Source organism: Notolepis coatsorum (genome assembly GCF_963971535.1).
Source record: "Notolepis coatsorum genome assembly, chromosome: 12".
NCBI classification, from domain to species: Eukaryota; Metazoa; Chordata; class Actinopteri; order Aulopiformes; family Paralepididae; genus Notolepis; species Notolepis coatsorum.
Genome location: NC_140176.1, coordinates 34974029 through 34998934, shown reverse-complemented (window position 1 = coordinate 34998934; position 24906 = coordinate 34974029). Strand labels below are relative to the sequence as shown.

The window sequence follows — 24906 nt, the reverse complement described above, 5'->3', positions numbered from 1 at the left end:
CCCATGCACACCCTGGACATTATGATTACCACCCCTGTGTACCGACCCCTGCCTGGACATTGACCATCCCATTAAATACACCCATATTGGGTTTTTATCCAGTTCTGTCGTTTCTCCTTGCCTGCACATTGGGTTCCAAAACACAACGGTGATACAGTCTTTTCAAAGACTGATGGATTCTGTGCACAGGGACATGCCATTCATTTTCATCCACTTGGACGACATCCTCGTCGTCCAGCTCCTCCCCTGAGGAGCACCTGGCTCACCTCCGGTGCCTCTTAACGAGGCTTAGCCAACACGGCCTGATCATCAACCCGGCTAAGTGTCTGTTCGGGTTGACCTCCATCCATTTCCTCAGGCACCTCATCGACAAGAGGAGGGCCGAACCCCTCCTGTCAAAGGTGGAGGCCATTTCCACGTTCGCCCGCCTATGGCTCGGGCCCTCTTGGAATTTCTCGGAATGGTAACATTCGGAGAAGAAAAATGCAACATTAATTCATACATTCTGTAGAGATGGATTTATGGCGTGATGTCATTCTCGTACCGGTACCGGACCGCTCGGGCTTAAGAGGTTAATGATTCATGTCTGGTCAATGTTAGCATGGTGTTATTCACCGTCAAAGATAAAAAAAAATAATAATATGAAATTGATATTCTCCTTTGATTCATTACAATTTACTCAAGCCTAGTAACATACACACTATTTCTGACACTAGGAATACATTCCCTGAGGTCCATAGATGTCCCTAGATACCAAGAACATGCAAATGGACCTTGTAGAAGTGGAGCAATCTTCCATTTACTTTACTTCCGTTAACTACAGTATGAATGAACACAACACACAAAACGTATCATCCTTAGATAATAAAGTACTCAACCTCTACTGTCTTTAAATATGAGTGAACACAACACCATCTTTAGATAAATACAGTTTGAAAACATTGTTCCTCAGAGAACCTAAAACAGTTATATGTTCTTCATAACTAATCGTAGAGGACGACCGTCCTCCCTGAACATCTGTTCCCGTTCTGGTTTCAAACATGAAATATAACAATGTTTGCTCTCAAAAACAATTCTGCAGGGCATGCTGGGTGGGCTCGGGTTGCTAATTTGCCTACTGCATTCTTGCAACCAGTGATGCAGTGGTCAAATAATCTGGTTCATGATGATTTTCTGAAAATACCCAAATAATGTAACGTATATGAGGCTCATCTTGTTACTATATACTATGATAGTACATCAAAAAGGTTTATATTACTGTACAGGGCTTTAGGAAAGCCATCTGCTGTAATTCCCTCCAATTGAAAAACATAATTTCAATAAAATAGCTAACACAAGGGTAAGTTACAAATAAGTATTAGACAATGATGTGTCTTTTTTACATTTATTTAATTTAATGACTTTTCATAGTGGCGCTGTGCCCCTATACCATTGTTTAGAGAAAGCCCTGCTTGAAGCTGGAGTTGTATTAGTATATTGTCTGTATTACTTTCCACTATAAAGGCATGGATGACTGCTACACACTGATACAATAACCGAGTAAATGGTGCATTTTATATTTTTTATATAGTGCTTTTATCCAAATCGCTTTACAATGTTGTTCCTCACATTCACCAATTCACTCACACATTCACACACCGACGGCTATCACCAGACGACCGATACCTCCTGAGACACTGTCGGCCACAAGGATACCAGCTGATAATAAAAAGAAGACAGAAAAACCGTATGCTGCCTGTTTGGGTGTCTCAGCAGTGTTCTGTCCCCACTCCTTGAGACGTTGTGCAGACTCCAGCAGTGTTGGTGCCAAACTTCATCCAGTGAGTCACTAAGGATGGAACAATATAAATCCGGTGGACAGTTTAATCCAAAGCGCCTAACACGTACTCATCTATAGATGCTTTCACTGGAATCCTGTTGCTAGGGAACCGTTGGGACCCAAGTGTATTTCCCCGTCAGTTATCGTATTAAGCAAACATTGCAATTGCAAACGTGGGTCCTTTTTTATAATGTTATTGCTGTCACTTTGAAGCCTTCTCCATTAGCGCCAGTGGGAAAGCGACTGATTCAACATTCAAACAGAGTTTTGCATCACAAACTAGCAACAGCAGCAAAGCGGGGAGATTAATTGCCTGTGGAGAACCGCGGAGAGGAGCGGGGGGAGCGAGGCGTGACGACGCCGGGACACGGCGGTGAAATCCGGCCGCCACGGCTGCGGTCCTCTGCTCGACAAAGTTGACAGCTGTTCAACTTTCGGGGGAGCTGGACGAGCGGCTGACGATCGGAAATCACTGCTCCACAACTTAGCGCTGATCACGGCACGGGAACAGTGAATTAGGAGGTCAAATCCTTTCAACAGAATGTCCTTCCTTTCTTCAGCTACATTTGCAAGTAGTAAGTCAATTCCTAAGCTTAAGAATTAATAGATAAAAGGTAACACGTTTTTCAGATTGTTCACACAAGCTATTGAAATTCAATAGCGTTAAAAGGACTTAAGAGTTCCAAAACCGATCAATAAAAAAAAGTTTGCTGATTGTTGTCCACCCTACCCTGAGCATAGCTGTCAACATTGGGAGTTTAAAATAAGGGAGATTTCCCAGCGAGGGAGGATCGGGGGGGGGGGGGGGGGTGATTTGTGGATTTGTTTTTGTCAAATCAGTTTTGCAATAGTCACTTTTGGTGAGTTGTTTCATACAATTCACTTATATGACATTTAGGTATGACACAGGACTACAAAAGCATTTAGTGTAGAAATGTGTCGACAGACTAAAGCAGGGAACCACAATATTTTGCATACAAATTATGCTGAGCAGAATGTAATATCATAACTGTCTATTATTTTTCTTGCAATTGAGCCAATTTTCATTAGGTACAGTTCTGAGGTGTGTGTTCAACAGAATGCAGTATCAAAAACACGTTCAAAAAAAGTATGGGTTACTGAATGCTGAACTGCACTAATCACTAAGCCATTGTAAGACCTTACCTGTGTCCCTGTATCACTTGTCTCTGCAGCCCTTTGACAAAAAAACTTCCTATGTCCATTTTCCTTTTTTTGTGTGTGGCATATTTGAGATAGTCACCTAGTAAAAGTGAGATAATTGACAATATTAAAACATGCTAGGGCTATACCGAATAGTTCTGTTGTGGAATATTTAAAATGAGCCATGACAGTAAGCTGTAGAAATTGAGATTGAGTCAGTTGTTATAAAAATATAGAAACATAGTTTATTAACAGAGCTCAGGTTATAATCAGACATGCTAACGTTTGACCAGAAAGTGAGCGTGATCAGTTTATAATCAAAGACATCATGTTGTACACACAAAGCTTCTGACCACAAAGTGACAAAGAGCTTTTGGTCGGGCACACATTAAATACATAATGATAATTTAGTGTCCCTGTCCTTTACAGTAAGCTAGCTAGGATAACTGTCTGAAACCTAGCTAGATAGCTAATGTTAGCTGGAGAGTTTTAACTATCTCACCCATTAATTAAGGCTATACCATTACTAAACAGTAGCTTTTATGCTCTAGTTACCACTGTATTTCTTTCTTTTATCCTCCTCATCTTTTTTCTGCTCCAGATGGATAAATCCTCTTCATTTTGCTTGTTTATTATATAACAGTACATTTTGCAGAGTACATTTTACTCAAACTGAGTACAATTTTACTCAGTTTGAGTAAAATGTACTCAGTTTGAGTAAAATGTACTCTGCGAAATTTACTGTGATTGCTGGCTCAAAGTTTAATTTACACGTGAAGCTTTTCTTTTTTTCACCAAACACAAGTGCCATGGGGCCCCTAAACTTTAAGGGGGTTTCCTACTCTTGTTTCATTGCATATCACCCATTTGAATTGCGGTCGCTTTTGTTGAGTACAGCCATTATGTCAGCCCTCGGGGGGCTCCCTACTGGCGGGGGCTCCAGGCTGCTGCCTGTCGTCTTCATAGCGGGTGATGTAGCCTTTTTAGTAAGAACTGAAGGGCAAAATGAAAATACGGAACATTTACGGGAAAATATTGAAACAGGAGGACGGCGGGAAAGAAGTGTCAAATACGGGAGAATCCCGGGGAAAACGGGAGGGTTGACAGGTATGCCCCAGAGTATGAAAATTCAACACCCTCCCAAACACACAGGTTTCCGAGTTGCCAGGTACCCAGGTGGGGTATCTCCCGGGCCTTTCTGTGTGGAGTTTGCATGTTCTCCCCGTGCTCGCAAGGGTCCCCCCCCCCCCCCCCCCCGCGATAAGAGAAACCCAATGGAAAAACATGCACAACAGATCGCTAACGCTGTCGCGTCCCTGACGAAGACGGACAGGAGCACTTGGATTGGTCCCCGGGGCGCGGCCCCACGCCGACACCCCTATCTGCTCCCGGCTGCCCTTGGGGGGAAGGACGACGGGATGGGTCAAGTACAGAGACTCAATCGCATCGGCGACCCAACTAATTGCATGTGTGTGTGCCGCCCATCGCATGTGTGTGTCTGCCTGCATGCCGAATAAAGACTTCTCCAAAGTCCAGTTATTATTATTATTACACACTGAACTCTGTGGCGGTGCTGCGTGGACCTCTGTCCTCTCTAAGTCGCACCATATAGATGTATGTGTGGTAGAGACCCGGTCCCCTGGCATTTAGCTTCCAGTCACTAAATGCCACTCCGGGGAAGTCATTAATTGTCCTCAGGCCTTTTGTCAATGGGGAATGTCACATGTGTCCCACTGACTAAGTGCTGCATAGATCATGTGGCTGGGTGGCCCGCGGGGGACTGTGTTCATAATGAAATATTGAGGCGCCGAGGGAAGCTGTAGCCGTATTCTATTGGCTATTGGATTTGTGTGTGTGTGTGTGTGTGTGTGTGTGTGTGTGTGTGTGTGTGTGTGTGTGTGTGTGTGTGTGTGTGTGTGTGTGTGTGTGTGTGTGTGTGTGTGTGTGTGTGTGTGTGTGTGTGTGTGTGTGTGTGTGTGTGTGTGTGTGTGTGTGTGTGTGTGTGTGATTATGTCTGGGGATTGGGTTTGAATGTGATGGGTGGTGTTGAATATGCATGTCTTATTTGTGTGTGTGTATGTGTGTGTGTGTGTGTACTGTATGTGTGTGTGTTTCGGAAGGTCTTGAATGTGATTATGTGATTAAGTTGTGTGTGTATACATCTGTATCTGTGTGTGTGTTTGTGTGTATGCATCTGTATGTGTGTGAGTGTGAGTACACTAGGAGGGTGCATTCTGTGGGCATCGAGAGGTGACCCATCGATCCAAGTTTGTTGTTCAGGGTCAAATGTGGGACAAATTGCTGCATTTACTACGCGCTCTCAGCAGTCTGAAATGTATTTTGAGAATAGGTTAAATAAAAAAGAAGCAGGGAAGCTGGACCAGCACTATCAGGTTCAAGTATTTAATGATGGTGGTGGTGGTGTGTGTGTGTGTGGGCGGGGTTTCAGGGGCTGTAGGTATCTGTGCATTTAACCTATTCTCAAATGTCAAGATAGACCGCGCTCACAAAATCCGACACTGGGTGCTGAAATCCCATTAAGTGATATATAAAAAAGAAGCAGGGAAGCTGGACCAGCACTCTCAGGCTACGTTTAAACGAGCGTTTTGGGATGGAAGTCTGAACAGAAACCGCAAAAGTCGTCTTGCGGTTTCACTTTTAATTTTGCGTTTAGACGAGCGCTTTGGGGTGGAATTCTCCATGCAGACGAGGCGAGATGCTTCCAGCTGCAGCCGTTCAGACCAGCGCTTACAAACCCCGCACATACAAGCCCCGCACATAGCAACCCCTCGCTTCCATTGGCTGATTTTGGTGACGTGATTTGGGTCCCACCCAATGGCTGAGGTTCTGCAGACGCCTCTCTGATTGGTTGGGCTCCATTTCTGCAGCCCCCTCTTTGATTGGTTGAGCGAAGCCCCTCTCTGATTGGTTTATCTCGCCATGCGGTAAAATGCGGATGTAATGTTATCATCTCAAGAAGATACAAATAAATATACTACCAGATTCGCGTTTATAACGTTATTTCGCGTGACTTCGCGGTTTATTCATAACGTTATGCACATTTCACAACACAGCCAGCTGTCAGAAACTGTACATTGTAACGTTATATGTTTATTCACGTAACGTTATTTCACGTGACGCGTTCAACTTGTTTACACTCCCCACTTACTGAAACTGTACCATGACGCACTCCCCACTTAACCCAGTTAATGCCTTAACTAGACAGTTAACAATATAACATTTAGATTAATTAACCCAGTTAATGCCTTAACTAGACAGTTAACAATATAACATTTAGATTAACACAGTTAATGCCTAACTAGACAGTTAACAATATAACATTTAGATAGAGAGGCTGGTGGTCAAGTCAAGAGTTTTATTTGTCACAAGTTGTTTATTTGCATACACGTTTATGGGACAGTTTTCTACACCTGACTGAACGGTCTGGGGACAAATGATTAAGGTGGGGTTACAATGATATCAAGGATGAATATGAAAAAGGGGATCTGATCTGATGGTACTTGTACTTTATAATGTGTTATATATGTATGTACATGGATTTTATGTCCGGATGGTATATCTATGGAATGGTCACTGTCTCTATCACACTCTCATATGCGCATGTTTAGCCGCATACAAGTATCTAGGATACACATATTCGTATGTGTACATAATAGGTTTACACACACTCATATGCACAAGGCTAAGTTATACATGGGCACACATACATGCACATACTCACTTATAGGAAATAGGCATACACACACCTACATATACACATAGTTGAGGTATAGGCTCTCACTGACACATATGGGGGATATACATGTACATAGGAGACACACACATACGTAGCTGAGACGCACATATATATGCACACCTGAGATATACACTCACATAGGGGGCGGAGGCACACATGGATACGAGACACACACAAGAGATAGGAGTACAGTCGCATACCTGGAAGATGCACACACACACACATGTGAGGCATGTACACATGCTTACGTGATACACGTACCCACATACATATGTTGGAGACACACATGCATGCATGCTATCATGCACACCTACATGTGTCTGGGACGCTTTCTCTCACATGCAATATGGAGAAGGGTGGCATCCCGATAGAGGATGCAGCACATACCTGCTCGCAGGTAGATCGGTCTACATGCAAAGTATATATATCAGGGATGTATACGCACAATGTATAGTATAGTATTTTTCTTTTTTTCGTAAGTATTTTTTATTTTCCATGTCAGTTGTTAATGTATTTGTATGAGTCCTTTACATGTTTTGTATGTTCTTACAAAAAAGAAAAAGGCAAATCTTGGAAGTTGCATATGGTGATGTGGAAAGAGATGTTTTGAATATTGGAGAGATTTGTGCAAAAAATATCAAAAAAAAAAAAAAAAATGAAATGCGGGTGGTCGTGCCCGCAAAGATGTGCATAATACAATAGTAATAACATATAATAGAATCCAATAGAACGACATTGTGCAATAAAACAAGTAAACAGAGTAGGGCATATCGGTATATGTACATAAGTTATTTACAGAGCATGGTAGGACATGCTAGGTCCTGTGGTAGTGCAATATTAGCTACGGATGAGGCACTGGGTCTTTATGTACATGCTATATTGGTGGTCAATGTCACTTCGGATTGCTACGACACATCTCTACTGCTTGTGACAGGCTGTGGTGCGTTCCAGACTTTACTCCTGTTGGGAAACTATAGCGATGGTCTGTGCTCACCACACTTTTCTTCGGCCTCCCCGCAGCGAGCTGTCGTCGACCCCCGAGCTTCATTTTACGACGGGCAACAGAGGTGGGTTGAGCCGCTATACTTGGCCCAGCACGGTTAGCGACTCGCCTGAGTGCGTGTGCACGTTTTGATGCATGGCTGATACCAGAGCGGCCGAAGGTGTGTAGCGCTGACAGCAGCTTGGAGGGATTCCCCTTCAGCTGATTGAAGGTCTTTATCATGGCTTTATCATCACCACCCTCTGTAAAGCCTCTTGCTCTGCCTTTGTGCAGCTGGATAACCACACAGACTTCACACAGACTGTCTGTACAATACTGCTGTAGGCCTATAATACTTATGTAAATAAGTAAGGCAATTGAAATATATCTGCAGTACAGCTCAATACACACAATTGTTAAGGGGATGCAGACCAGAGAAAGACTTCCGTCTTGTTTACATCAGGGTCCCCCATTTTCAATTCATCATAAATGTACAGTTCCCTCCCCCTTGTATATATTTACTGTATGTCACAAATGTAACAGTACTGCATGGTCTGCATCCCCTTAACAATTGTGTGTATTGAGCTGTACTGCATTCTGCAATCTGTTAATAAAGTTTTCAATCAATCAATCAATAAATCAATAAATCAATCAATCAATCAATCGGTCACTGTACCCATTCTGCAATCTGTTAATAAAGTTTTCAATCAATCAATCAATCAATCAATCAATCAATCGGTCAGGTCACGTGTACCCATTCTACAATCTGTTAATAAAGTTTTCAATCAATCAATCAATCAATCAATCAATCAATCAATCAATCGGTCAGGTCACGTGTACCCATTCTACAATCTGTTAATAAAGTTTTCAATCAATCAATCAATAAATCAATAAATCAATCAATCAATCAATCAATCGGTCACTGTACCCATTCTGCAATCTGTTAATAAAGTTTTCAATCAATCAATCAATCAATCAATCGGTCAGGTCACGTGTACCCATTCTACAATCTGTTAATAAAGTTTTCAATCAATCAATCAGGGCCTGTGGTCACGTGTACCCATTCGGCAATCTGTTAATAAAGTTTTCAATCAATCAATCAATCTGTTAATAAAGTTTTCAATCAATCAATCAATCAATCAATCAATCAATGAATCAATCAATCAATCAATCAATCAATCAATCAATCCCGCAGTGCAACGTGACCCAAATCATACGGCAAGAGAGTAGAGGTTGTCAAAGTGGGCAGGGGTGAGGTGGGTTCTGGGGTTCAGGTCAAGTAGTAGTCTGACCAGTTTGTTTTGTGATGTTTGTAATTTTGTTTTAAGCGCCTTTGAGGTGCTTTGGTACCATGAGGTGCAAGCATAGTCGTAGTACCCTTGAATTATAATGGTTATAATGAAACGCTCCGGCGACATCAAGGCTGTTCCTTCAACCGGCGCACTTCTTATTATATGACTCGGGACAACATTTGTTTGTGTCAGATTTGTGTTTGTATCTAGACCACATTGCTTAGCAGAGTTCGGTGATGTGAATGGAAACTGTCAAGTTGATCAACCGATTTTGAGTACTATAGGGCATGGGACTCGGGAGCAATCTTTTTTTTTAATCTTTTTTTTAAATAACTAAATAGTTACTTTTCACAGTAACTCATTACCTTTGGGTGTAAGTAACTAGTACAGTAACGAAGTTACTTTGAAATGAAGTAACTAGTAAAGTAACTGAGTTACTATTTTTCAGTAACTAGCACAACACTGATTTTGTGAGCGCGGTCTATCTTGACATTTGAGAATAGGTTAAATGCACAGATACCTACAGCCCCTGAAGCCCCGCCCACACACACACACACCACCACCTCCACCACCTGCACCACCACCTCCACCACCTGCAGAACCACCACCACCGCCGCCATCACCACCACCACCACCACCATCACCACCGCCCCTCTCCGGATCTGGACATAGCCTTCTGGTTGTACTCCTCACCGCAACACATGCACGCTGCAAATACATTTTCATCTTTATTTAAAACTTACAGTATATTGAGTCTGATGAAGGTTGAGAAGACGGACTCGTCATCAATAAAGTAGGATAATATCGATTTGGCCTTGCGAAAGTATCTCACCTCTTCCCTGATGTAGAACCTTTTGATTTAGTCTGCTCCTCTGTTGAAGTCCGACATCTTTAAATCTCTCTGGTCATAATGTCCAGTGAAACTATTTCCAAACTGTGAAAAAGTGCCAAATCGTCTCCAGTGTGCCAGCAGCTCTCTCTCTGTCTCTCTTTACTCGCCACTCTCTGCCACTGTCCGTGGTGCTGAACTGGACAGAGGCAGATTAATTTATCTCTCTCTGCCTCTCAAGGCACCAAGGCACACACCATAGCACTGTCCGTGGTGCTGAACTGGACAGAGACAGATACATTTATCTCTCTCTGCCTCTCAAGACACCAAGGCACACACCATAGCACTGTCCGTGGTGCTGAACTGGATAGAGACAGATACATTTCTCTCTCTCTGCCTCTCAAGACACAAAGGCACACACCATAGCACTGTCTGTGGTGCTGAACTGGATAGAGACAGATTAATTTCTCTCTCTCTGCCTCTCAAGACACCAAGGCACACACCATAGCCCTGTCCGTGGTGCTGAACCAGACAGCAAGAGGCAGTCTCATTTCTCTCTCACTTATACAAAAACAAAGAAACAGATATATATCTTCGGAGGGTCTCTCCATTTATTTAACTAGAAAGTAATGCAAAAGTAGTGTAATAAGTAACGTAAACACGTTACTCCACACAGACAGTAGTATTGTAAAGTAGCGTATTACTTTCAAATGAAAGTAACTAGTAATATCCTTGGGGGGCGATTCGGTTGAGCACTCAAGGTACAGAACATGTTGGTAAGTTTTATGTTCGACTATGTGACGGCTGTGTCACCTGCACATAGTTAACTTGTTCCCTCACCCTTATTATTTGGTTTAGTTCTCTCCCTTAGTTGGTTAACTACACGATTTCTATTTCACATAACATAGATTTGCATACTGATATCATATCCATTCTTCATTAGCTGTTCTGACTCACATGTTTTATTTAGTAAAATATGAATTGTATTATTACCCTTCGTATGGACCCATATATATAGCTTGAATTATCATTTGTGAGTGGGCTTGCTTTCAGTTCAGGTCTGTTTTTTTTCTGCCTTCTATTTTTTGGGCCCACTTATATTCTGTTTTGAAATTATGTATTTGTTAACCCTTTGTTTGGGTAAATATTTTTATTATTTATTTTTGCCTGCACCACTCTGTCCTCATCTTCTGGCTGCTTGGTCCATCACAGACTGTCACGTGTACAACAGAACGATAGGATTCAGGTTAAAATGGGTGAAATGCCCCTTTGTCATGGTGAGACATAGTGGAAGTGGTGGTGGGACCCAAATGCAGACAGTCAGGTGAGGAAGCACTGGCAGGCAGAACAAGGCGGTAGTGAAAACAGGCTCTTTAGTTGGCATGAACAGCACATAAACTGAAACACAGACTGAAACTACAAAGAATACCTCTCATGCTGGAAGAGGGAAAAACAGAATGGAGAATAACACGAGCAAACCAAACATAAACTAGACTATAAACAAATACTTAGCATGGTGTGAAATAGCATGGCAGGTGGGGGTGAGCAATGAATCCAATAGTACAGGAACATGGAACAGAGTAAACAGCAACAGGAGACAGCATACAGAAGACAATAATAATAATACATTTTATTTATAAAGCGCTTTTCAAGGACCCAAAGACGCTGACAATGATCAAAACAAATTAACAAAGAAACAAAGAACCACAGGGAATAAGCAACAGTATGAAGACAAAGGACATACAACCATGGGTAACAAGTAACAGATACAGAGTCAGGGCGGCTACGTGGCGTAGTGGGCAAGGCGCTCGCCACGAATGCGGAGACGCTGGGCTAGCCTGTTCGAGCCCAGCGCTCCACATTGCTTTCAGTTTAGCTGGTCGTTCATACTAATACACATTGGCCGTATTAGGGGGTGGGAAACTGATGGGTGGGGATCGGGCGTTGTTGACAGCGACTCCAACAGGTCGGTTGGTGCGCCTGCGCAGTAGAATCAGGAAGTGTCGGGGGCAGCGTGAGCCTCCCACGCGTTACTCCTCGCCACTGAGAGATCGAGCTGCGCAGGTGAAAAGATGCGACTGCTGTTACCTCAAGTACCGGAGGGGACTTGTGCTATGTATGACTTAGTCCACATTGCAGCCGGCTTGTGGGAGGCAAGAAACAGCGTCCGTGACAGGGGAGGGTTGAATTGGATGATACGAAATTGGGATGGGAGAAAATATAGAAAATGGGAGAAAAAGTGGATAAAAAAAATAAGTAATAGATACAGAGTCCAGTAGGGGAACAGTCAGGGAAGTAAGGAAACCGAGGGGAGGGGGGGGGGGGGGGAGAGGGAGAGAAAGTAGGGAAGGGGAAAGGGAGGTGGTAGGTTGGAGGGTGGTTATGGGTAGGGAAGGTTGTATGCTTGGGAGAACAGGTCGGTTTTGAGTCGGGATGTAAAGGTGGAGAGTGAGGGAGAGTCACAGACAGTCTGAGGGAGGGTGTTCCACAGTCTGGGTGCAGCTCGTGAAAAGGCCCGGTCACCAAAATGTTTAAGTTTGGATGACGGGACAGTGAGGGAAAGAGTGGAAGAGGACCGGAGGGAACGGGTGGGGCGGTAGGGGAGAAAGAGGTCAGTCAGGTAGGGGGGGGGGGGGGGGGGGGGGGGGCAGGCTATGGAGGGCTTTGAAGGTGAGGAGTAGTGTTTTGAAGTTGATCCGTTCCTTGATCGGGAGCCAGTGGAGGGAGTGGAGGACAGGAGTGATGTGTTCACGGGACCGGGTGTTAGTGAGGAGGCGGGTGGCTGAGTTCTGGACCATCTGCAGTTTATGGAGGGAGCGGGAGGTGATGCCAGTGAGGAGGGAGTTACAATGAAATGCAAATGAACGTGTAAAGAAGGCAGGGCAAACTGACATATATACAAGGGTTAATTGACACATGAGGGTTGATTGCAATGAGACACACCTGGGAGAGGAAGACAGACTGACAGACTAAAGTGACACTAATACAAGACAAGACTGATAACACACTAACTAACACACTGGAGACATAAACACTAAACAAGACAAGGGAGTACAAAAGGCAACAAGCAAACTGGGAGAGACAACACGATGGGGAGAACACTGAACATGGACAATTTAACCAGACATAAATGCACAATGAGTCCAAGGGGTAATGATGGGAATTGTCCAGCAGGTGGAGGAAGAGGGAATTGTCCGTGAGTGAATGGAGGAGCAGAACATGGAGGATGATGAGGAGGACAGAATGGAGGAAGATGAGAGGGGAATTGTTCATGAGAAGGCGGAGGGAAGTGAGCAGAGTCAGGTGGGATGTGACACTTTAAACTTTCTTGAAACAAGTGTCTGGAAATATGGCAGGTCACTCATTAATTAGCTTGTTTTGAGAACATCCTTGACTTTAAGTCTCAATACAATAATTAAAATACTTGTTAAAGGTAGAATCTGTAATGTCGTCAAACAGCGACCTGTTGTACGATTAGGGTGTTGCCTGCTCCTTTAAGAGTGATACGTTGTGGGATGTATAGGTGATATACGCAAGTATACAGTAGTAGTCTTGTAGAGTGTACTGGGGAACGTTAGAGAGCGGTAGAACTATTATGTGTAGTCAATAACATAAAGAAAAGAGCTGTTGTCAAACCTGCAAATTAAAAATAAATGCCCAGTCCTTGAGAGAACGGTTTGCTGGTTTACTGTCACCACCTTACAGAGGGAATTACCCTGAAGTCCAGCAGGTTATGATCGGCACTTCGGCCATGGAGTGTTAGGTGAACGCTCCCCTGTACCCTACTACAGGAAAATGTAACATACCTCTAGGCCAGGGGTCAGCAACCTTTACTATCAAAAGAGCAATTTTCTTTAAAGCAACAAAAATTATAATAATAATATTTGTTTTTACTTTTTACTGCTGTTTTTACCAAAACTGCTGTTATAACAAAGGAAAACCTCAAACTCTTATGAAGAGGAGAAAAAAGACTGGCTGTGTAGACCTACTTTGAAATAAAACACAGAAGAGGAGAAAAAACACTGGCGTCTGTAGACCGACTTTGAAATAAAACCCTGAACTATGCAGGTATATTTGAGTCTTTCCCTTATTTGTGGAACATTTATGAAATAAAAAGTACCGGTAGTCCACTTTGAAAAAAGACTACCATGTGTAGACCTACTTTGAAATAAAACCATGAACTATGCAGCTCTATTTGAGTCCTTCCCTTATTTGTGGAAAATCTATCAAATAAAAAGAAAATGTTTTGTTGTTCGCAAATTTCTCACAACATATCAGGCATACAGGTAAGCCTGCATCGTTAGTCATGAAAGCAAATTAATCTGTCCATGCTGAATTAAACCCTCTATTTTCCTCAGACTTTTTTGGATGTATCCATGGTTAGCTTACTCGGGGGTCGGAAACTCAAGATTAGCCACTTGCAAACAGCAGGGAGGCGTGTGACGTACTGTATATTTTAGTTGATGAAATATTTTAGTTGATCAAATATTTTTTTATTTCAGTGTCACAGTAGCCTATGACATCGATCACCAAAATAATAAAATTTTAAAAAAGCTGATTGGCAAAAGAGCCGCATGCGGCTCCGGAGCCGCAGGTTGCCGACCCCTGCTCTAGGCAAAAAGATGACAACATGGTACTGCACTTTGTTTACAGTTTTCTTTTGGTCTGATGTGTGGGTTGGATTTCAGTGGGGATAAGGGTGGCGGGGGTTGCTACTGCTGGTTACACCTCAGGCTCTGCCAAGAGAGGTCTGGAGAAAGTCACAGTATAATAAATCACTAAACGAAGCACAATACCAAGCAGGGCTCTTTTGCCTAGAGGTCACTGTTTGACGGCATCACAGATTGTACCTTGTGATCAGATTATGGCGCCTTTTACTTGCGCTCAAACGAGCAAGCCTGGTGTACAGATAATCTAAAGTGCACAGGGCGCAACAAGCGATACCACTCATTACCGCTACTACCTCAGCTAACATTACATAAGCGACATACATTACTGTTGCTACCTCAGCTAACGTTACATAAGCGACATACATTGCTACCTCAGCTAACGTTACATAAATTACATGCCGTTGCTACCTCAGCTAACGTTACATAAATAACATACATTAGTGTTGCTACCTCAGCTAACGTTACATAAATTACATGCATTACTACTGATTACTGTTGCTACCTCAGCTAACGTTACATAGTTACATACATTACTACTGATTACGTTGCTACCTCAGCTAACATTACATAAGTAACATACATTACTGTTGCTACATCAGCTAACGTTACATAAATTACATACATTACTACTACTGTTTGCCGTTGCTACCTCAGCTAACGTTACATAAGTTACATACATTACTACTGATTACTGTTGCTACCTCAGCTAACGTTACATAAGTTATATATATTACTACTGATTACCGTTGCTACCTCAGCTAACGTTACATAAATTACATACATTACTACTGATTACTGTTGCTACCTCAGCTAACATTACATAAGTAACATACATTACTGTTGCTACATCAGCTAACGTTACATAAATTACATACATTACTACTACTGTTTGCCGTTGCTACCTCAGCTAACGTTACATAAGTTACATACATTACTACTGATTACTGTTGCTACCTCAGCTAACGTTACATAAGTTATATATATTACTACTGATTACCGTTGCTACCTCAGCTAACGTTACATAAGTTACATACATTACTACTGATTACTGTTGCTACCTCAGCTAACGTTACATAAGTTACATACATTACTACTGATTACCGTTGCTACCTCAGCTAACGTTACATAAGTTACATACATTACTACTGATTACCGTTGCTACCTCAGCTAACGTTACATAAGTTACTATATTACCACTCACAGCCCTCCAGGTGTTGCTGTTCATATCTTGGTCGTGGTAAGACCTGCTCGTAGAAACAAAGCAAACAGAACATTTGCTACTCCTTCAGTAATGATGGTTTGTTTTGCCATCGATTTCTCTCCTCAGATACCCTCCCCTCGGCTGATTCAATTGGTCCGTCGACAAGAAGGTGACATCAACTTTTCAATTGAGAGAGCGTAATTTTCAAAAACGTGCATAGTGTGTAATGCAGACAACACTGTTGAAAACCATATAAAAAAGGCACAGGCGCGTTCAAAAAGGCGTCTGATGCGATCACAGCCGGTAAATTTATTTCACAGCGCACCTCTGGTTTCCTGAGACAATGACCCCTCTAAGAAAAAAATAAAACTGCAACGATATGTGCATGTGTGTATGTGTGTGTGTTGCAGAGTGTGTTGCTCCCTCGGGTAGTTATGGTAAAGAGAGATTGATTCTCCTGGGCCAGACAGACCACCGGACTGGGATTGGGCTTGATCAGCACTCCCTCCATACCAAGCAGCGCGGTGATTAATAACACCCCCTCCATTACCCTCTGCACACAGATGGGATGTCAGGTTGAAGGTTGATGGAGAATAAGGATGTGTGGCGCTGTGCCGCATCATACAGATTAGAGATTGGACCTCAGACAGCAACCTCTCTCTCTCTCTCCATCTCTCCGTCTCTCACTCTCTCCATTCCTGTCTCTCTCTCTCCATCCCTGTCTCTCTCTCTCTCACTCTCTCTCTCTCTCTCTCTCTTCGCCCCCAGCCACCCCTCCACAGCTGCCCAACCTGGCCGGCGCTATCCATATCCTTCACGTATCCTTCCAGCCGCGCCGGCGCCATTTGTCACAGAGGGAGCGGCGCTGACGACTCCTTTAAGGAAAGGGCAGCGGAGTCTCTGAGCGTGGGTTGAGGAGTGATTTACAGAGCGGCGCGCGAACAGTGTTACAGTAGCGGAGGACAAGGTGGGCACGCAATTAACATAATAAGCGTAGATTTAGGGGCGGGTAGCAGGGGACATCTCCCCCTCACTATTGAGAAGAGGTCAATTTGTCCCCCTCAAAAGATATAGGTGACAGTGGCTCCGGAGGTAGAGCAGTCGTCTGGTTCGATCCCGCTCCTCCCGGGCAGCATGTCGAAGTGTCCTTGAGCGAGACACTTAACCCCTAACTGCTCCCGATGAGCAGGTCGGCACCTTGCATGGTTGCCTCTGCCGTCGGTGTGTGAATGTATGAGTGAATGTGAGGAACAAAATTGTAAAGTGTTTTGGATAAAAGCTCTATAGAAATGCACCATTTACCATTTAATATGAAAGACAACCCCCTCACCAAAAGAGGTAGAAAATAAGGGTTTCAAAACATATACAGCAATACAGAATGCCTGAGCCTCACTGCATTATATTCCATTATATGTGGGTACCTGAATGTTGTCTTTTCCTTTACGTAAATAGACATTTCAGCGGGGGTGGACACTCTAAAGCACAGGGAGACCTCATGTAGAATGTGTCACTTTGCTCTACATTTAATTAGCATTTTACATTTAATCATTTAGCAGACGCTTTTATCCAAAGCGATTTACAGATTGTGAACAACAAGTCAGCAGAAAGGGTACAACTCTGGCAGCTAAGGGTCATTGTTCGTCAAACAGTGTCGATCTTGAGTGTTACACTCAGAGTGCATAGTAGTAAAGACATAATAGCATGATAGATAGTAGTAGTATAAGTAAAATCATAGTTCTACTGCATGTACGTGTATACGTTATGTTGTGATTTTGGGAAAACACTAGAGATCACTAAAGACTAACACTAAAGACTGATATAACGGTGGTTTGGAACCGGTAAAGGCAGCCAATAGCTGATCACACACAGTTTCGACACTGCCTGGTTTGCGCCTAATTCTACATGTGACTGGCATACATTATCCTGGCTGTAAAGAGGAGGCCTGTGTGGTTCTATTGAGCCCATTCATTCAGATATCAAAGAGAAGTCAAGGGGCGGCTAGGTGGTGTAGTGGGCAAGGCACTTGCCACCAATGCAGGAGACGCTGGGTTCGAGCCCAGCTCTCCGCATTGCTATCAGCTTGGCTGGTCGTTCATACTAATACAATTGGCAGTGTTAGGGGTGGGAAAGCTGATGGGTGGGGATCGGACGTTGTGGACAGCGACTCCTACAGGCCGGTTGGTGCGCCTGCGCAGCAGAATCAGGAAGCGACGGGGGCGGCGTGTCCCTCACACGCAGACCCTCGCCGCTGAGAGATCGCGCTGTGCAGGTGAAAAGATGCGACGGCTGCTTCCTCGAGTACCGGAGGGGACACGTGATGCAAGGCTTCGTCCACATTGCAGCCGGCTTGTGGGAGGCATGGCATACTAGCGTTCGAGACAGGGGAGGGTAGAATTTACCCAAATCAAAAGCCCTGGGTAGACAAATCCGTCCGTGAAGCTCTGAAAGCGCGCACCACAGCATACAACGCCGGCCTGGTGGCAGGCAACATGAATGACCACAAGGTGGCGCGATACAACGTAAGGAGGACAGTAATAGAGGCAAAACGGCGCTACAGGGATAAAATTTTACTTCAGTTTGAACAGGCTGACTCCAGAGCTATGTGGCAGGGGCTCAAAACGACTACAAAGGCACCTCCCTCAAACTGAACAGTGACATCTCCTTAGCAAATGATCTTAATACCTTCTATGCGAGGTTTGAGGCTGGGAATAACAACACCAGCCTACAAGCCACGGCAATGGGGGAGGGGGGGGGGGTCTGCTGATGGAGACTCAGTGTTCAGGGTAACAGAGCATGAGGTGAGGTGGACCTTTAAAAAAGTGAATATCAGGAAGGCAGCAGGACCGGACGGCATCCCCGGCCGCGTCCTAAAAGTCTGTGCCGACCAACTGGCCCCGGTATTCACTGACATATTTAACCTGTCCTTAGAACAGGCTGTCATCCCCACCTGCCTGAAGAAGTCCACTATCATCCCTGTACCTAAAAAATCCAAGCCTGCTTGCCTCAACAACTACCGCCCTGTAGCTCTCACCTCCATAGCCATGAAGTGCTTTGAGAAGCTAGTAAAGGGCTACATCTGCTCCTCCCTCCCCATCAACCTGGACCCCCTGCTATTTGTATTAGTACATTGCATAGTATATTGTATATTGTATGGTAACTCAGTTACTTCTATTCTGCATCGAACATTGTACATATGTCTATACTGAACACTGTGACTTCTATTTTTACATGCTATACTATTTTATTTCATACTTATCTTGTCTAGCACAGTCTCTGGAGCATAACAGTAAGAAGCATTTTGTATAAAAGTATTCTGTACTTCTGTATGACAACTATTAAAGAAACTTGAACTTGAACTTGAATTGGACAATACGAAATTGGGATGGGAGAAAAAATAGAAAATGGGAGAAAAAAGTAGATAAAAAAAAGAGAAGTCAAGGAACACCTTTGAAAATAGCCATGCCCATGGCATTTTCCTCAAATTTGAGCTAGCTTAAGCTTTGGAGCAAGATCTACCCCCTTTGCCAGTAAGCTAGCATGACCAGCTGGTACCTTTGGATTCCTGGTTTCATAATGATAACAGTATTTTCATGCTTAAAAATGGTCGATACCGATAGTTTGTAAAATGTCCTTCATTTTAATCGTCAACCTCTATCTATCAATTATTTTGTTAATTATACGTCTTAAAAACTCACAAGCTGACTGACACCAACTGAAACCTACTCCCCTGTGCACACAAAACACATGTCTCAGTTAGTATCATCTGTTAAAAAAAACAATGGACTTCCCATTCACCAGCATTCTACTGATGGCCGGTGGTAAAGTCAACCCCTTCAGACATAAAACATTATGAGCAAAATACACAAAATATTTATAAATACAGGATTGTAGAATAGAACGTATACAATGTAATATTGTTACTGTGTATAATGTATACTCCGACAAGACTGTGTATACGAAGCGTTTTTTAATTTATGCACAACACAAGCGAACATGTAGAAAAGAGTTAGTTACAGTTGAACCATTGAGTAACCTAATGTCTTGTAATAGATGTACACTTTAAACAGAAATACCATGGCGTGATGAATGAAACTGGTCTCGTAGTATACAGCATACGCGTTTCCCCCCCCGGTGAGTTTTTTTCTTTTAGGAGTACTGAATTAGTCACGCTTTGTTCCGTCTCGCTCCGCATAGTGAACGCGACACAATCCTTTCTTCCTACAAACGACTCGACTCAGCATCCAAAAAGGAATAACGTATACACTATCAAAATACAATTCATAATTTCATAATTACAAAAAAATATAAAAAAGTACTGCGACACAAATCGAAGATGACGTGGGATATTATGCAATTTCCTGATCACTTTCTTCTGAATGTACATAAAATCATTTTTTTTTCTCTTCAAAAGAAAACGTTTTGTTCTTGTTCTTTAGACACTTGAGACATTGAGTAAAATGTATTTATAAAAACTGCAGAGACATAGGCTTCAAACTGAACTTACTGTACAATAACAACAAAAGCAAAAAAAAGAAAAAAAAAAGATAAATTCAACCGCTACTAGCTGCTAGACCCTGCGAGAGCCCCATAACTGACCATAGCCCCATGGTGGCCATTTTGCTCTTACGTCATGCTCAAGCGATCTCGCTTAAAATATGTAAATAAAGTACTTTAACAAGGTGGGAACAGGGTGGAAAGGAACCCAGTTTCATCAGAAAATGTAAATAAAGTACTAATCTGGACCACAGGAAAAAGGTACATAATGTACCATACGTAATATATTTTTACGCATTGTATACGTAATATATTTACGTTTTGTATTGGCAAAAGTCTTGATACATTATGTACCTTTTCTCCTGTGGTCGAGATTAGTATTTACGTTTTCTGATGAGATTGTGTTGGCTCAGGTTGGGTTCCTTTCCACCCTCTTCCCCACCCAACCTAAGCGTTGACATACAAGTAAAATGGCCGCTGTGTGGATAAAGTCAGTTGAAAGGAACACAAACAAACCTCACCACAGACTTCGATATCTACGTCCTGGTTCTAGGACCTGGCCTGGATGTTGGCTCCTCTGGGAGGCGTTGACCATATTCGCATGACACCCATTTTGCTCCTCTTAAAAGCAGAATGGCTGTCATATGAATATGGTCAATAACAGTAAGAGATGCACCAATGCCACTGTGGTTACCCATTCAATATACTACAGTTTAAATGGATATTACACTTTAGTAGAACATGTCAAAAATCAGCAGTCTTACCTCTATCTAAAGTCATCTACTACTGTAGTAAACTTGTGACCACTGCTGTCCCTGTCGAATGCTGTCAACACCACCATTCCTCCCAGGTGTCAGGCTCCTCATTCACTTCCATTCATTTTGAGGACCAAGTCTAAATATCACACTTCTGAAGTATAGACAAATTATAAAGCGGTATTATTCTGTGCAATGTATTTTTCTGCATTTCAAAGGTACTCGTTTTTGTGTGCTACTGTTGCCATTTTTTTTTATTATTAGTAAAGGAACTATTTCTCACTTGAGGTGTACTTTGACCAACTGTCAACCTTTCACAGAATGTTTAGAATCTTTCCTCCAGCAAGGTAGCAGGTAACCTTGGTAACCCCTACCTGAACATTCCATGCAGGGCAAAAAAGACACACAGCACACTCAAACCTGCGACAAATCGACCGCATCTGCTTTTATTTTTCAAGGGTCATACATTTGTAAAGACACATCAAATGCCAAAACAAACACGTACCTTTGACTCAGTTTGTTTTATTGAAATCTGCACAGCATCAGTTTGTTTATACTTCAGAAGTGTGACATTTAGACTTGGTCCTCAAAATGAATAGAAGTGGATGAGGAGCCTGACACCTGGGATGAATGGTGGTGTTGACAGCGGATGACAGGGACAGCGGTGGTGGTTACTGGTAGATGACTTTACACAGAAGACTGCTGAAACTTGACATGTTTTATTAAAGTGAAATATCCCTTTAAATATCAGCCTGTGCCGAGCTGTGATGCAAGCCATTCATTTCACTGATTAATATGGACCTCGACCATTCGTTTTTAATGGTTGGACAGAAGAAAAATTCTACAGATAAAATCCCATTTTTCTCAATTAAAGAGATCGAAGAGATAGAGAAAAATCCTTTATGTGGGGAAATTCAGCCCACTTAGCTTTGATGTGGCTGTTGGTAACTACAAAATGAAATAAAACACCAAAATAACTACTTTATTTTTGTATTTTATTTTATTTTATTATTATTTTAAACCTCTCGTATACCGATACTCTATTTGAGCTTGGTATTGAGCCGATATCTGACACCAGTATCGACGTCTGGATCGGTTGCATCCCTAACAATGCACCTATATCTCAGGCCCGCCTTCTTTTCCTGATCCTCCAATCACAGCTGCCGAACATCGCAGAGGTCTCCCCTCTGACAAATACAGCCCTGAACCAGAAAACCTGCAACCCCCCCCCCCCCCCCCGGCCCCCCTCCTCCCTCCCCTGGAATGCAATCAACCATGCAAAACAAACGTCGCGCCAGCGGAACACGGTCAGATGAAGTCATGCAAAGCGGTTTTGTGGTTCTCTCCCTCGATACAAACACAGGTCTGTTTTAATGAGGCTTCACAGGGAAGATAAAATCAATCATCATCATCATCTTCATCACACAATCTCTTTTTTTCCTTCTCTTTCCTTCATTTTTTATATATCTTTTTTATCATTTTAATTTTTTACAGTATTTTTCCCTTTTTTGTCCACATAAGGAAACAATATTCCAGTTGTCCATTTCGTGAAGTGATTTTTTCATTTTTTTTCACCCACAAAATAAAAGTCTATATTTCCATGTGTACCTCAAGGCACCTGAGAGAAGGTGGGCATCCCCCTCCTGTTGGCAGCGCTGTGTGCGTCTGTGGTTCTGACTACATACCAGCTGCCGTCCAGTCTGACTGTCCCACGTATGATGTCACAAATCTCATTACAAACCACAAAGGACAAAAATAAAAATAAAAATTCAAGAAGACATAGTTGAAATAGATGGTGGATGGTTCGGGGGGGGGGGGGGGGGGGGGTTGGGGGGTTGGTTGGTTGGGGCGTCCATACGTCTTGGTACAGGGTTTCTGATTCTCCAAGAAAAGGTTTTAATAGTCATCGTAGGTGTTGAGGTCTGTGAAGTAGGCGTTGGTATAGGTCTTCCCGGCGAGCTGGGGGTTGAAGTACTTATTTCTTTCCTCGAGAATCAGATTGTTCTTATTGAAGGCCTGCAGGTCACAGAGGTAGATGGAAAAAGGGGGGGAGAGGAGAGAGAGAGCATTCAGCATGGAGTACATAGTCACACACGGATCAAGTGATTATTCAGTCCAGAACGCAAAGAAAAACAAATCCATATAAAAAATAGAAACCAAAAAAAACAAGCCGTCTGAGCTTTTAGGTGAACAACAATGTAAATCAATGGGAGGTCCGCTGCATGGATGAAACACACATATTATGGTGCAAGGTCAAAGCATTAGCAAGCCGGAGAAACCATAAGCACTACAGGGCTAAATAATTTTGATGAGTGCCCGTACGCGCGCCTCTGTCATCTCTAATGCCCGACATCAGCACATTTTATGGCTCTCAGATTGTTGGTCCTCGAGGACAAGCTGCGCCATAAAATCAATCAACAGAAAGTCGTTTTGCCTGTTAAACAATAAGGAAGAGTCATGGGGGCATCTCTCTCCCGTACGCTGCGGTAAACGCAGAGCGGGCTTCTGACGCGCCTCATCGGCAATTTGTGGAGGCGCGCACATGTGTCCGGTCTTCTCCGGGAGGCGTGCGGTGAGTCCCAGAGGGTGGCGTGATTCTTGATGATACTGCGTCTGCAGTTGATGGATGTTTCCAACCGACAAGTGATGCTCGCTGTAATATACTTACAGACGCTCATTTGTTCTGTTTCATATCTCATTATGTGTTTTGTACACAAAGGTAATGGTAATCAGCACTCTCTAAAAGCAGTCCGGTAGAGGGTTTTGTGGCTCTGCAGGTGGCCCCTTTAAACTGCATTTAAACAGCTGCGCTACGACTGTTTTCCACCGTCTACTTTCTCTTCTTGCCTCGAAGCGCTTTAATTGAGCCGAAGAGTGATTACAGGATTCCTGGCGCAGTAAACAAAGCCTGCTTTAACAGTGGGGTGGCATTAGTGGTACAGAGTTAACAGAGAGGAACATAATAAGAGGATCTCCTGCCTCGGTGCTGCCCATCAAATCAAGCCCAACGAGATCGGTCATTTAAAAAAGAACAATTGGCATTAGTGAAACAGAGAGAACAGAGACGGCCTCGGCGCTGCCCATCAAATCAAGACCCGACAAGATCAGGTAATAAACCCCAAAAAAAGGACAAAGCAATCGAGAAATTAATTAAATACAAAAAACATGCAAATGGGAGGAAGTGAAGGAAAATACACTGCCTTCTCACAAGCCTGGGGATGGGGGTTGCTGGGGTGGGGGGGGGGGGGGGGGGGTGGGCCTCTACGGCGGAGAGATGGAGGGAGCGGGGATAGAGGGAGGGAGGGATGGAGGGGGTTCTGAGCGACGAGACGAGAAACTATAGTCTATACTCCAACCTGCCACACACAGGACGTGCCACAGGAAGTAGTGTGGGAGGGGCGTGGTGGGGAAGAGGAGGAAGTGTGGGGTCAAGAGGTTGTCGGGGGGTCAAGAGGCGGGATGTTGTAGAGGTCATAGGTGGTCAGTAGTTAGTAGAATATCTCCAGGCCGCGCACGGACACCACCATGTTAGAAGACAGAGGCTGGCACAAGCCGGGGTCGTCCAGGGGCAAGAGTACCGACACATCGGGCTGCAGGGAGGAGGAGAGTAAGGGGTAATAGTCACCCTGAAGGGTAATAGTCACCATCAAGGGTAATAGTCACCATCAAGGGTAATAGTCACCATCAAGGGTAATAGTCACCCTGAAGGGTAATAGTCACCATCAAGGGTAATAGTCACCATCAAGGGTAATAGTCACCCTGAAGGGTAATAGTCACCATCAAGGGTAATAGTCACCCTGAAGGGTAATAGTCACCATCAAGGGTAATAGTCACCATCAAGGGTAATAGTCACCATCAAGGGTAATAGTCACCCTGAAGGGTAATAGTCACCCTGAAGGGTAATAGTCACCATCAAGGGTAATAGTCACCATCAAGGGTAATAGTC

The 24906-nt window shown here is 43.4% G+C and overlaps 1 protein-coding gene across 1 annotated transcript in view; it reads right to left on the bottom strand.

Moving 5' to 3' along the window:
* Window positions 1-19423: 19423 nt before the first annotated feature.
* sema5a (sema domain, seven thrombospondin repeats (type 1 and type 1-like), transmembrane domain (TM) and short cytoplasmic domain, (semaphorin) 5A) overlaps window positions 19424-24906 on the bottom strand; it is a 378077-nt gene continuing 372594 nt past the window's right edge. Inside the window, 1 exon segment of the mRNA XM_084325800.1 lies at window positions 19424-22976. Within this exon segment, the coding sequence (XP_084181926.1) occupies window positions 22857-22976 (120 nt within the window). The 3' untranslated portion in view covers window positions 19424-22856.